The sequence below is a fragment of the Larus michahellis genome, chromosome 3, assembly GCF_964199755.1.
Source record: "Larus michahellis chromosome 3, bLarMic1.1, whole genome shotgun sequence".
NCBI classification, from domain to species: Eukaryota; Metazoa; Chordata; class Aves; order Charadriiformes; family Laridae; genus Larus; species Larus michahellis.
This window is the reverse complement of record NC_133898.1, coordinates 67220719-67235932: the sequence shown is the minus strand read 5'-3', so window position 1 is coordinate 67235932 and position 15214 is coordinate 67220719. Positions and strand designations below refer to the sequence as shown.

The 15214-nt window shown below is 36.7% G+C and overlaps 1 protein-coding gene across 21 annotated transcripts in view; it reads right to left on the bottom strand.

The window, feature by feature from the left end:
• Positions 1-4682: 4682 nt before the first annotated feature.
• The window catches only part of REPS1 (RALBP1 associated Eps domain containing 1), a 63703-nt gene continuing 53171 nt past the window's right edge, over positions 4683-15214 (bottom strand). For 11 of the 21 annotated variants that reach the window (XM_074580566.1, XM_074580567.1, XM_074580577.1 and 8 more), the window contains 8 exons: positions 14430-14502; positions 12045-12163; positions 11234-11298; positions 9930-10115; positions 8397-8492; positions 7636-7784; positions 6895-7000; positions 4683-6040 (listed from right to left, as the gene is read on the bottom strand). In XM_074580566.1, the coding sequence (XP_074436667.1) occupies positions 5972-6040; positions 6895-7000; positions 7636-7784; positions 8397-8492; positions 9930-10115; positions 11234-11298; positions 12045-12163; positions 14430-14502 (863 nt within the window). In that variant the 3' untranslated portion in view covers positions 4683-5971. The remainder of the gene's footprint in view (positions 6041-6894; positions 7001-7635; positions 7785-8396; positions 8493-9929; positions 10116-11233; positions 11299-12044; positions 12164-14429; positions 14503-15214) is intronic. The other 10 variants (XM_074580582.1, XM_074580587.1, XM_074580583.1 and 7 more) reach the window with 2 other exon arrangements.

Here is a 15214-nt window from a genome sequence, read left to right as displayed (position 1 = left end):
AAACCCCCAAACATTCAGAAAATAACATTTGATACTTTTGGCACTAAAAGTTCTAAGAGATTACAAATTTTAGCGTGTTTCTTGATTAGCGAGTCCACCTATGGAAGCAACTTGGTGGAAACCATAAAATCCATCAAAATAGTTAGCCTCTTAATTTTGATAAAATGACATGTGAATTAATACTGCTTTTCCACAGGAATTTTCTTGCTTCGACACTACTTTATCCCCAAAGTGCAGAGCAAACCAAGGAATATATTCCTTTTAAGTACCCTTCTACTGCAAAAGGACCTCTTGATTCTTCTATGACCTCTTCATTCCTTCTGATCAGAAAGGAGGTGACTGATTTCCTTCACGATGGCAGTGAAAGACAATGGCACAGAAGCTCTAGGAAAGGGGTTTGTTGGAAATCGCAGCACTCTTCTTCCAAGGGCAGGGATACATAACAGGAAATAAAAAAAAGTCAAAGTTGGAGGCGTATCGCTTCTGCATTTTGTGATAGAATACATTGAATTACAACTTCCCATAAACAACTTTCATAATATTTTGCTTGAAATACATACAGTATTGTCAGACTGAACTCAAGCTCTGTATCAGTTCAAGATCTGCAAAGTAAGGCACAACAGCACTTTGTACTAATGAAACACACTCCTAAGCTACCATAGGGCTTCCCAAAGTATTTCCTTTGACTTCTGCTGAAAAAGCACACGTTGCTGAAGCCACCTGCCATACCTACCTTTTCGCCAAGTCTGACACAGCCGATCACATATGCCAGACCTTCAGAAGCCCCTAACAAGTGTTCACATACACAAGTGTTTGCAGCAACTGCTGAAATGCTTATTCTGCTTCCCGCTCCCTCAGCTGCGTGTCAGGGCGAATCTCTGATTTTAGTGCCTCCTTTCTCAATAATGCAACTGTCTTTCAAATGGCATTCTTTCCGATTTGCCTTTCAACTGGATACCAAAAACAACAGGCTCCTTGCAGGAGACATTCTCGCTTCGAAGTGCTGCTTTTTTTCTTACATTTAACTTCTTCCACCCCATGGACCATACCCTCTTCTGTCAGTTTAAATGCAGTCTTTTTTGAGCCAGAGAGAGAAACACAGTTAGACCTCTGAAGTTAGATAACAGAAAGCAGAAGCCACTGTTGCTGCTACATGGGATCTATCAAAGAGTTTACCTGCATTGTTAGAGCAGGATGTATCTCTCTCTCTGTGAGCTCCTCAGCAGACTGAGAAACAGATACTCCAGTCATGTGAGATTCAACAGCAGTATTGCTAGAATTTGGGTTTTCATCAATATACCCCGGAATGTCAGTTTAAATTGCTTTCACTACTTATGATGTTTTGTTTTGTTTATTGTCACGTTTAATCAAGACCAGTCAAAACAGGGTAATTTCAACTGATTCCAGATTAGATGCATTCTTCATATCTGTAAGAGTGAAGGCATCAAGAACATATTCTACCAGAGATGGAAGAGAATTAATGTAGCTTTCCATACTACAGCATGCTGTCAAATGTGACAAATAGTACTAATAGTCTTCTTAAAACTTTGGATATCAGCTGTGAGATCACAAACTTAGTATTTTGTAGAGCTACATTTCTGAATTTTTGAGTATTATAATGAAACAAGGGCTGTTTCTGACATAACTTAAATGCAAGAGATGGAATACCTATATATCAGTAAGCTGCAAAAGAGTACTGTAACATCACTTTGGAGTACAGAACGAGTGTACAGCCAGGTACAATTATGTACGATCAGCAGTGTACCGTTCAGGTACAGTAAGTGTACAATCTACATTTAAAGCAGGAATTGCACCTTTAAAACCCATTTTGCTAATTTAAAGAAATATTACTGAAAGAAAATTACACAGTATTAAACCCTCCCCCCAAACCCATAACTGAATTTAGACAAGCAATTAATTCGAAGACTCCTGTGAAAAAGAAAAAGTTCATATTTTGCTTGGGTACTAATTATCAGGACAACACTGTAGTCTCATTTGGTTATTAGTATATAGACATTTTCGTACAACCAATAGTTAGTTGTTTTGAAAGACTTAAAATAATGTAACATTTAATTTTTTTTTTGTTATTACAGAATAAAGTCTTTGGTTTCCATGCCTTTTCTTCTAGAGAGCTGTATTATAAATGATTAATACATCAATATGCATGGAAAAACATGCTGGAATTCTGCTTATGAAATTAAGTTGTAGGTCTCAAAAAAATGGAACTTTGGGGAGTATAGCTGAATACTCAACTGCACAGGGATTGCTTTGTAAAATATTTAAGCAACTTAAGCATGCAAATATGTTTAAAATAGACAAGTTATTTTTTTAATCTTCCACAGAGAGTAAGAATTGCATTGTTATTACTCACTTAGGAGTAACATGTTTTTGTAACATATTACCATTTCGTGAAACTACATTCTGCTAGAAACTAAGACTAGAATGAGTCAGGAGAAAGTGAATTTTTTATTTTGTTTTTTTATGAAAGTGATTCAGACTAGGTCATCCATAAAGCTGCATTTAGAGACAAAATCTGTGCATAGCTGAACCCAGGAGAGTAAGTCAACTTGGCCCTAAATGTAGAGCACACACAGCACACCCCATCCATAAGGGACAGAGACATCTCACACAAGAAACAATGCTGCAAATTTATTTTCTTTAGTTTTAAGTTTTTATAACCTCAACTTTGTTTATCCCACATAAGACATTTTCAGGAATAAGAGATCCTCTAGTTCATGTACAATTGCAAGTAAAATGAGGGGCATGTGAAATACAAAAAACTTGAAAATACTAGCTTACATTGGGTAGACTTAAAATGCTACTCAAAAAAAGTGGCTTTTCAGCTTTTTTACCTTTGCATTTTGGAAATCTCTGCAGTCCAAAGACAGGCAATGAATGGAGAAAAAAAACAACTCCAAAGCAGGTGGAATGAAGAAAGAGGCACATTAGTAGGAGAAACAAAGGAAACGCAAATGCGACGAGAAAAGAGCCACTCCTCCAATCATAAAGTCCAAAGAAACACATTTTGCAGGTGTTTTAGAAATGCATGGAGCCGTCCATCCATCCTAGCTGGGTACATGAATCATACTCCATACTATTTAGTAGTCTACATTTATACTTGCAATATGGAAAGCACGCCTCTCGTACAGTACATAATTCCTTGCCCCAAAGAGCTTACAATCTAAGTTTGTAAAAAATAATGCATCCAGTAACCGGATCAAGATCAAACAAATGGAAAAGACAGAAATAACTTTATAAGGGATCAAAGTTGGGTTACATTACTAAGTGAGGTAACTTCTGAACATCATTGGCAGTGATGTTCTTAAGACATAAGTAATTTTTCAGTTAGAAGCTCTTCTGATCATGAAAAACTGGTTTAAAACGCACTGAATGATGCATTAAAAGTAACCCATACGAATTCTTAAAAACAGACTTGTTGGCAAGACACAAAAATGTTCAGGTTGCCTAAGTTCTTCACTTGAGACACTAACTTGTCACTCTACTAGAAAGATATGGATGTTACAGAAATTCATATGTACACGTCACATTTAAATGTAAAAGGCTTTTTACATTTAAGCTTAAAATGTTAGATTCTGATTTAAGAATCCTGTGGCTATAAACATAGGCTTAATACTTAAATATTAATATGAAAATAGTTCTATTTTAAAAATGTACTTTTAACTTTAAAATAAACTATGGACAAGATACAGTTGGTTTGAAATTAACATTCTTTGACTACAGTAAGTGATCCACTTTTCCCACTTTTTTAAATACAGTTCTTGCTACTTGGCAGTTATAATAGAAGAGATTAGTCCATCAACTTCAAGGTTTTTAGGTTTGGTTTTGTTTGGGTTTTTTTTGCATTTTCCTAGTTATGCCTTATTTTTTTAAGTCAAAGCCTTGCACTTTATCTACCAATTGGCAAGACATAGTTGAAATGTAATTTATATGTAACCGTTTGCCCATTTAGCTATCATTTCTTAATCCCTTTACATGCAAATAGAAAGTACTGTCTTTCATGCAGCTATGACATTCATGTCTTTCATACCAGGGAATCTTGCTTTGGATTATATACATAAGCTGCCTGCAACACTTCCATGACATTTGAAAAAATCTTGGAATAGTTATAGTAATAAAAATTAACCATAATTATGCAGTCTGTATAAGATAACCAAAAAGATAAATACTTCCTTTTTCACTGTAACAAACAGCATATCCAGCAGAAAAATCTGACTTGAGCTATACTTTTGTAAGGAAAGCAGATGTTACAGGAATTTCATTTAAGCACAGAAGACAGACAGTGAAGATAAGGACTGCTAACAGGCGATCCATTTAGTTTTAATTGGAAAGGTACTCTCAAGGAAATCAAACTAGAAATGAAGATTAAAGAACTATACATTTCTTTGACACAAGTCAGTACTTAACATTCACTTTTTAGAAGTTACAACTATATTAAATTTACTTATAGGAGGATACAAAAGGAGTATAGCCACAGATTACCATGAGAATTTGATCACTTCTGACCAACAGCTAAAAAATGAGGGAAGAAAATGGTCAAGGGATTATGATCAACTGTTCTCACACATGCCATAAAATGACAAAAATTCCCTTTGGATCTGTAATAAAACCCTCCCTCCTGTTTGAATTAGTTTCAATTCCCAGGTAAAGATGAATCAACAAAATTAAAATATTGTGCTGTTTTATTGGTGTAAAAATCACACAATTGCTAGTTCTGATTCTGCAGAGATACATCCATGCAGTTAAACATCTATGATCCCACAGCCAGAAGAAGCCATTAAATAGAATATCTGCTGTTAGTCAGCAATTAATGCAAATTTACATATGAGATCAAAAGGTGTGTATCATACAATATACAACAAATCCTAATACAGTACATCAACCTGAATAGCAGGATACACTCAGGGAACTCTGTTAATAGTGAAGCCTGTCTATATGCCAGAGAAATAAGGCCTGGAAACAAGATGACAGAAGGTACCCCAGAATTCCTAAGAAGCAAACTGTTCGGTTTTTATTTTTTACTTTTTTTTTTTTGCTGGGAATTAGAAGTTCATAGAGGTATTGACACGTTACTTGACAATACAATTTGTTATAGTGAAGACTGGTGGATGTGATCTGTTATTAAAAGGTAATGTGTGAAACATGCAATTACAGGTGGTGCTTAGGTAATGTGTAATTAATATGTTGGGGATTCACACCCAACTCTTTTCACAAAAGAGAGGACTGAAAAGGGTCTGTTTGACAGACTACCAATTGTACCATAAATCTTTATATGCATGCGGCTGAATCAGGATCATGAATGGACAAAATGTGAACACCTGGCAATCTGTGGTTACATACTCTATAATGTATGCAACAAAAACACAAAATCAAATCCAGTTGACGTGGCAAACAGCCTGCAAGAACTCTGTCAACCTGAATAAGTTGGTTTATTGCAAAGAGGCAGGCTGTCCAGAATTGTGAACAACTTTCCAATTGTGAAAGGCAGCTTGGGAAGTAACATTGGCTGATGACAGATTACTAGTTTTTCCTCTTTTCTGGCACAATAAAACAAATGCCATAGCAAAAGAAAAGTTTACGTGCTTGAAGTTTAGAGTCAACTGATTAGCAATCCTCTTCTGCAAAGATGTTTCAACGGGAAAAAAGAAACCACTAAAAAATTCCAGTTGGAAATTTTGGCGACAAAAATCTGCAAACTCAAGTCCAACAAAGATCACGGATGCTCACAGAAAATGATATGAGAGGCAGTGTCACATTCCAGGAAAAAGTTTTTTCTTTCTCTGTACTGAAATTAAAATACTTAAATACAAAAGTGGACAAATTGACAAAACAGAACCACAACATTTAATGTAGAATAGAGTGCACTGAGCTAGATGATGCATGGATCTTTAAATAGGCTTTTAAACCAATACCCCTTTCAAAATTAGTAAATTCACAGTTAACGGCAGTAGGCTTAGAGGTGAGAGAAGGGTCGAAGTTGTTCCAGTTGGACTTCCAGGGAGATTCTCTCTTCAAGAACATCCTACAAAAGAAAGATTTTCTACTGACTGTCCACAGAGAGAGAATGAATATTAAAAATTTCCTCATGCGATCAAAACCGGTAAAGGTCAGCTTCAGTTTTGAGAACTAACGTTTAAGTTTTTTCTAGAATCTGGAGAACTCTTCCCATAATTTGAATAGAAGAGTGGCTAGCTAGCAATGTCTCATCAATGAAAATCAATACTTGCTCAAAAGTGAGGCCATTTAGTATTTCCTTCATATCTTTCAAATCACCCAAAGCCAAACAGTTGTAACCAGCTGCAAAGCCAACTATAATATTTTCAAACAAAGTCTGAAATATTACAGAGGTAAAAGCTAAGATAGCCAGAGAAAGATGTTAAGATGGTGCCTACAGATAAATCCAAAACAGTAATAGCTGACCTAAATGAACAAATGACTACTGTTCTTATTAAGCTGCAATTTTTGCATTCCAGATTATTATATTTGTTTAAAAATATCTGTAATTTTACTAAGACTTGAAGGTTTTCTTGTTCCTTCAGAAAAAAGCAAGCCACTTCAGCTGCTCTTCTCAATACTGCTTTTAAGGTATCCCATGATGACAACAGCTACCTCAAATTACTAACATTAAGTTAAGATTTTGGCTTTTCTATTTTTGTGTAGCTGAAAGCAAATCAATACATTGAAAAATATGTTTGTTGTAATTTCACAAAGCTTGCCACAAAAAGGTATATTCAGTGATCTACAAAAACAACTAAATATTTTATATCAATATCCTCTACTATACATATCATTGGTTTGCAGAGATGCCTGGTTACTGTGCATTACTAACATCTTGCCCTTTCAGGCTCTTCTCTTAGACAAAGATTATGGAATTACCTTTAGTTGCTGCTGCAGTTCACTATTCAGTCTGGCCAAAACAGTGTTGGTTTCCTTGTTACGTCTGATTGATGCCTGAATTGCCTTCTTGTCTTTCCCCACTGATCTGAGAATATATTAAAGTATTGTAATAAGTCATTTTGTCACTTAGCTGAATCGCTCATTTACAGTTCCTCTTTTTTAAATGAGAAGAATCCTCTTTTCAAATTTTTTTAACTTGTTACATTATTAATTTTCCCTCTTCTGCCTGGCTTGATTAACCTTGTTCGCATGGAAGCCACACATACTTGGTTTCAAAGAAACAGCAAGCAACACATTTTGAAATACTTGTCATAATCAATTTTCTGAAGTCCCAACACACCATACCACATTCATTTACCTCAAAGGGCTAACGTAACAGTCTAATCTCACGCTAGGACACAAAGACTACACATTTTGGACTGTTCGCAGTGACCGTTATTTAAAGTTAATCACTACACCTTAATACTTCCACCGCTTATTTCCAACATACTTGCAGAAGTTAAAAAGAGTTCACACTCCACAGTTCAATATCTCTAAAAGGTCTCCCAGTAGTAGAGGCTTCAGGATGATCTCGTTTAATTTAACAGTTTAAAGGTTTTTGTTTTTTAATCTAATTCAAAACACACAGAAATTGTTTGCAACTCCTAGAACAGAAAGCGTGTATGCTGTTTAAACGTAAACTTTCCAGTAACAGATGTATTTATACACTTCTTGGGTTACCTAGGAATAGATGGCTGTGAAGCAAGAACAGCAGCTATGACACCTGTTTTCTGTGTATGTTCCTCAGCTTCAGGTCTTAGCTCATCTTCTGATTTTAATCTTCTGCGAACAGGCTTTGGTGGTGGAGCAAGTGGGGTAGTGCCTTTACCCTGAAGGGGAAAACAGCCTGTTAATTCTCAGGAACTCCATTTTACTTGGATTACAATCTGGAAATTTGTTTGTGTTACATATTCTTAAAGCCAGTTACTGGGCTAACTGAATTTACAACCCATCAGATATTTTTCAATGGACATCTAGCTGCATTCTTATATGGTCTGGAAAAAAAACAACTTATCCTACCCCCTGGTGAAAGGGCAGTAAGCTGCTACACACTGACAAAGAACCGTGCAAGCCGAAACACCATGGTACAACTGATAACTGCAAATACACAACATTTCAGAGCATGCTTCCCCCCCCAGTAATTATGTGTCGTGTCATTAAGAAAAAAGCCGTTAACCAAGTTCTGCACTAAAAGTTTTGCTCTGTTTCATAATTTTGAACGCTTACAAGTATCTTAATTTTCTATCTCGATAATAAAGCTAATCATGAACACCTTCTGATGCAAAACTTCACCACACACGTGCCTATTTCAAGCACATATTGGACCTAAGAAAACTGGGTTCAAGTGGATGCGTATACAATTGCTGTTGCAAATCAAAACAGACATATAATTTCACATGTATCAGACAACTGCGCTCTCCTTCCAAGTGCACTTTGCATACCGCACTAGTGGGGACATTAGCAGGTACTTTGTCTTCAACTCTTCCATCTGCTTTGGCACCTCTATGAGAACTTGCAGAATCAGAGGGCTTTTCAACCTAAGGGGATATAAACTATATTTAGAAAACTACTTCTTAACAGGTATTTCGTTCAGCAACAGTTGAAATAAATACAAGTATGTTGTTTTTCTGATACATGAATACAGTTAACACCTAAAATTCCAGGTTCAAGTCTTCTTTATAAGCACAAGCTGGAATACACCACCACCACCTGCTTTGGAGCAAAACCATCTAAAACTATCTTCGTCACAAACACTGTTTTGGCCTGGGAGCAGCTTGCAGAGAAGGCACATAAGTAAAAAGCTGTACTTCCAGAATCAATAGTCAGACCCATCTCTTCATACAGAAATTAAGATTCAATACAGAATCTAAAATCACTATGAAAAAAAGGACAAAATAGTTACTTGAAAATACTCTGCTCTCAAGCATTGTACTCCAGATGTTGGAAGACCTATGAATAAAGTCAAATCTCCAACATTATGTGGCACTGTATAGTACAAAAGAGGCTGTGGCCTGATGATAAACTGCTACAGCTATTTCTGCTATTACATTACCACCATTATCTGTTACTGCCAAAGGTTAATCCCTCCAGTGGAACACAATGAGACCGTTCCCCATCCACCTCAATGCAAAACAATCAGCAAGCTTAACTTAAGCAGTTTTCAGTGGCAGCTTAAGCTAACATAGCTGATTTTGCAATGAGGTATATAGAGAGTGCTTAAATGGTTCTACGTCATTGACCTTCCTGATTAAAGGAAGCAAGAACATGCTGGTGATAGTTGTGAGAACTTCAAAGCACCACAGGTACTTTTGCAACTGAGGATGACGAAGTGCCCCAGAGAACTTGCAATCTGGATGAAGGCTACAAATTATGAAAGGAAAACATGAAGTAATTAATAAAATAGCAGTAAACTATTATGACATTAATAGGAATAAACCCTGAGGCTTCCAAACTTTTAAGTCCAGTGTCTATAGTAGGAAACATGGTTTTGTAAACATCTGTAATGATCTATTATATGAGGATGCCAGAGCTCTATTCACTTTAGCTGTTTGTCCAATGGCTTTGAACAAAACCAAATTAATGAAGTTTTAGCAGATGTTTACAATACTTGACAGTCATCTCAACAGACCACTTTAAAACTTGCCAGTAAGTCATTTGGAAGGCTGGCAAGAGCGAGCAGAGAAATTTTGCCTGTGCTACAACTTAAATGCACCAATACAATTATGTTTGTGCACATATATGCTATTAAGTACAAAATCTTTTGAATTACAATCAAGAACCGAGAACAAAAGTTTCTTCTGCTTAGCTGTTTGGCAATTACTAAATAAGTGTAGCAGCGTGTAAAGTAACTGCCTTGTCGCAGTGGATTGGGACACCATAAAAAAACCCACCTGAAAACAGCAGAAGTAGGCTTTACCAAAGTCTTATTATGTCAATTGTGTAATACCACCACCAAGACCTTCACTTCTGCTCACCTGCAAGACTTCTGAGTGCGTTTCAATTTCATCTTCTTCCTCTTTGTTTACACCTGAAACAGCAAATGCCTCAAACTGGCTGAAGTCTGCAAAATTTGGCTGTTCTGGTATTTGTTGAGGTGAGGTACTAGTATGAGCTATTAGACCTTCAGCATCTACTGGGCGATGCACATGAGGACCTGCACCCTGCAAATAAAACAACAAAAATATTTAGTGATGTTGTTCTTACGACCGTCATCTCATGCAAAGAATCTCACCAAGCAGCAGTTTGTGACAACGTTAAAGATATTTGCCTTTTTAGTAGGCAAAGATTTACATTCTGTCAGTAGGACAAACTGCACCTCATCCAACACCCAAACAGACAGACCAATCTGTATTTATAAAACCAGAAATATTTAAGGGAAAAGGAAGTTCAATCATATGTGCTATTATCCAGAGAATGACACCAAAGATGGATGCACTGTAAGACTATCTAGACTCATTGGACAGTAGATGTTTCTGCTGTAACAGTCCAGCTTGGCTCTGTCAGGCTTGATATAGATTTTTAGTCCAGTTCCATAGGGAAACTGGCTTATGTGATCACACTGTACGGAGTATGTCTGTCATTGTACCCTCCTTTGCAGATGATTTCTGGATCCATTGACTGACTTCAGCTTCTGGTAACTCAGGTTCTAACAAGTAGCTGCTGCTAAAAAACTGAAAAGCAATTTTATCTGTCCCACGTCAGACCTGCACAGCAATTGAAGGATTCAGATGGCTGAGACAAAGGAAAAAATAATTTTCACAGGATTTGTTTTCTACCAAATCAGCTCATTGAATTGACTCAGACCAGGACTGCAAAGATCACCAAGCCTGTGACAAAGGAAGAAATGGGATCACTCCTTATGGGAGCAGGCATGTTATGTAAAACTATACCCTGTGCCAGACGTGGACGGAAGACAAACACCTATTTTGCAAAACTTCAAAAGATTGCTCTCACGGTCTGTGTTACAGCCTATTAGCTACACAGGGAAAGAAATGTGGAAGCGTAACTTTCCTCTCTCTCCTACAACTCAGAGCTCCAGAGTCACTCATGCCTCCTCAATCTCTACTTTAATCCCTTCCCATCGTTCCACCAGAAACAATTCTTTATTCAGCAAAGGCTAATACTTGGCTATAGTCTAGGTTTTGCCATCGTTCACATCCTGGCAGTTTCAAAAAATTACCAAGCAATACTACTCATTTTAGAGATAAGGTAAAATTCAGAGTTAGATAAAAATGATGCACCGAGTTAGAGTATGATTTTCCAAAAGCGACAACATCACCTGTGAAGGCTGTGGTCTTGGAGGCACTGCAGGGGGATAGGCAACAACTCCAGCCTGTTGCTGTCCTGTAAAAGAGGCACTGAGTTTGGCCAGGATTATTACTCTTGACATTACAGTGCTATCTATTTTTTTGACTTGTCAACATGAAGAAATCTTGCATTTTGCCTACATACTAACCTGTCATATTGAGGACCATAATTGTAATGTCATCTCCTTTCAAATTTATGAACAGACAAAACAAAGAACCGGAACATGGGCCTTGCAATTTGTTCCAGCTCAAAGTACAGACATGGTCATACTTTTCTGATCTTAGTCCTTTTCTTCTTTTACCCTCATTATAAACTCAACATTTTCTCATACTTTGTGATCCTGAATTGAAAAGTACTGACAAGTACTTAAAAAAAAAAAGATATAAAAAAACCCCATGAAGCAGAGCATCAGAAGTGCCCTCTGAAGTTAAATACTTAACACCTGTCTCTAATACACCTGATACCAAAAGAACTCCTCTTGAAAATTTCCTGGCAGGTGCAATTCACTGCATGTGGGTGCTCTACCAAAATGTTATTTCCCAACTTTGCTTCCCACATTCACCCAAAGCACCACAATGCCAGCATTCAGAATTTACTTCTAAATGATCTGTTTAAGCAAAGTGGACTGTAAGTTTTAATACAAACAGGAAGAGTAACAACATTTTCAGCTTTTTCATTCAGAAGCAGCGTTTTAAAAAACACACTCTAAATCTCTTCAGAGGAAAAACAAATTGTCTGCTTGAGGAATATATGTACTGAAAAACACTAGGAACACAGTATACCTGGTGTAACTGAAAAGGATCTGTTCATATCCAAAGACGATGATCGAGAATGAGAAGGATGAGGCCTTGGAGGGGGTGGCGGTGGTGCAGTGTTATCTGGAGATGTTCCTGAATGTGATCTGCAAAACATATAAGCTTCTGTAGTGATTTTAGGTGGCTACAACAGAACTAAAATTCTAAAGTTCTTAAGGGTATACAATTAGAAAATAAGGTTTGACAGATGGAAAAGAGCCTGATCACCACTGATTTTGAAGACTGCAAGATCAGTTGTAAACCTTCTGGTATTCATTGATTTCACATTGGTTTTATGTTTCTATTTATTTAAACGCCCATTATCCAGATTATTGTTACATTACCACAAGTAATTTATCTTTTGGAAACCAATAGCTTGACACACATCCCAAAATAATCATAGTTCAGGAACAGAGAATCCTAAATATGGTAATTCCACCCAGATGGTAGTCACTATAATTTGCAAAGTACATGTAGTCAACATCCTACTTAGGTTTTAAATGGGTTAAGTTCAATGTCATTGAAGAAGAATATTAAGTTTCTGTTGGACCTGCCTCCATGGATACCAAGCTTAAGGAGTATCTCAGTGTACAAGACAGTTATTTAATTCGCTGCCTAAAATTTTCCAAATCTATATACTTGGTAGCATCTTCAGAAATTTGAACTCATTCTTAGGTAGGATCACCATCTAGTGGACACCTGTTGTAAGCTCATCGAGCACACATTCAGAAAGGATAGAAGGATGAAGTACTGCACTAAGAGCCATTTAAGTGGGATTCACTGCATGCAGAATTTTTCTGCAGCTTCCATTTAAAAACAGCTTGCAGAAACTTCATAACTAGTCCAATTTTAGCAAGACATATTTACTGAATCACTGACATGACTACAGCTACTCTTTTATTCAACTCATGAATGCGTGATAAAATCTTTTCCACGACTGACTTCTGTAATATTCTTCTATAACTATCATAAAATATAAAACTAGGAGAGGTAAGAGGTACTTAAGTTTCACATAAACCCTAGAATTCCTGAATGTGTAAGTCCAGACAGAAAATCTGCTTTCTTAATATACTCTCCAGCTCAATGCTTCTGTAACGGTATGTAACTCTCCAAGTGATGAAATACAAGTCTAATTACACTGACTCCTAGGGTCATCCCTCTAGCTCGTCTAGTATAAAAGCCACAACTAGGATTAAAAAAGGGAGAAAGTGGTTTAAGGACATTCCTGAAATATCATTATCTGACACAGCCTTGCCAGTTTTCGCTTTTTGAAAATACAAGAAGTACTCTGGACTAATGGTAGCATTAAGGACAATGCCATCTCTATGGATAAAGTTGCAATTGGTAGAAGAGATTATCAGTGGAAGGAAGTAAAAGCAGACGTGAGAGAAAAACTTCCTGGGTGGACACTGCCAGAACTGCCAGATCTGGACAGAAGCTACCTGTGCTGTAACGCGCCAACTCATCAGAAAGCTTCACTCATCTACACAAGTTCAGTAAAAGAACCCAACCCAAGATCAGAGATGAAAAGAACATGTCGAAACCATCATGTTGATAGGGCAAAACCACACATAGAATCAGGACAATCAAGTTTGCCAGTAAGTAAAAACGGAGGAAAGAAATTTTCAAGCTGCTGTACTAAGAGGCAATTGCAAATCTTTCTCTGCTATTGAAGTCACCCTAATTATTTTTGTTTTGCAACTTACCTCCAAAACTGATTGTAAGTTGGTTAATGGCGTAGCTGGTTTTTAATCCTATTCAGGCAGATTTAATGGGAACAATTAGCACCAGCTAGTACAGCACATTCTTTTATGTCAAATGATACAGTTGTTGGTTATGTGCTTGCATAGCTTTCCTCCAATCCCTTAATTTATGTTGGGTCTGTGACTGCCCTTCATTTTATAAAAGTCCATTATTAAAGGAGATTGAGTTACTGCCATGATATTTCTAATCTATGTTTTATTCTTTTATGCTACAAAGTCACAAGGTCCTTCTCCATTAATGCCTAATGGACATTTTTAAAAAAAATTGGTTTCAAGTAACATCAAGATCTCCTGTGCCTACATTCCCTTGAGTTTAAGGAGAAAGTCTTTATTAAGATTTCTGAGTGAATGTGGAGTTTCATTTGATTGGCCAACATCAAACAGCTTTTTAGACTACATTATTTTTTGAATTTTCACTTTACACATTAATAGGAATGGAATACATTGTTAACGCATTAGAAAACAGACTGCCTCCAGATTCCTGAGTGTTAAAGTTAAGAATCTATTTAGCCATCATTTTACAACCTAGTTGTCAAACAACCAGAAGCTCAGAACAGGCTTCTTTAAACACCTTTTATTTATTTTTTTTTGCAGTTGCTACTCTACTAACCGTTGCCGCGTTACAGTGCTTCCAATTTGCTCTGGATCTGAAGCATAGGAGTCCGAACTGCTGTAACCATCTGCTGGTAAAAAAAAAAGTACAAAGTTTCATATTTGTTTCGCATCATTAATATACTCTAACAGATACAGATAATATATGATTTCAAATACCCAATTTTTATTTTTAAAAATGTTTATGTCCTTGTATTGTTTCCCTGTAAGGTATCATCTGGCCAGGATTCAAAAATCTTGAGTCTGAATAATCGAAGGATCCAATACAAACCAAACGCCCTTGCCCAATACCGTGAGTTGTCAGTTACTACTGGGATGTACTGAAGAATAAACAATGACAATAATGTTATATCTAAAATACAAAATATAAGTTTCATAAGCAATAATTTTTAAACACTTGACATTCTAGCACTTCAACCATCTAGCCAACAAGAGTTAAGGGACATCCAAGAAAAAAAAAAAACCAACCACACCAAGGAGTAGGACATGCTTGATTTTAGAAGTGCTGAAGGATTGTCACCAACCTTAGAAGACGGAAAAAGGAACAGGGTGACTTTATGTTACATTGCAATGAGGTTTGTTTTATTTCACTACATTCTTCCTCTGAGGGAAGAATACTTTTTGGTATAAATACAGTTACAGGCCCTTTATCAAAGGTTTAGCTATACTCAGACAAGGAAAACAGGGTACAGAAGGGCTCTCAGAATTTAGATCCTGCATATAGTAGCAGCTTCTCCACTAAAAGACCATGTTTGCTCATTCTTTCTTTTTCATCAGAAGACT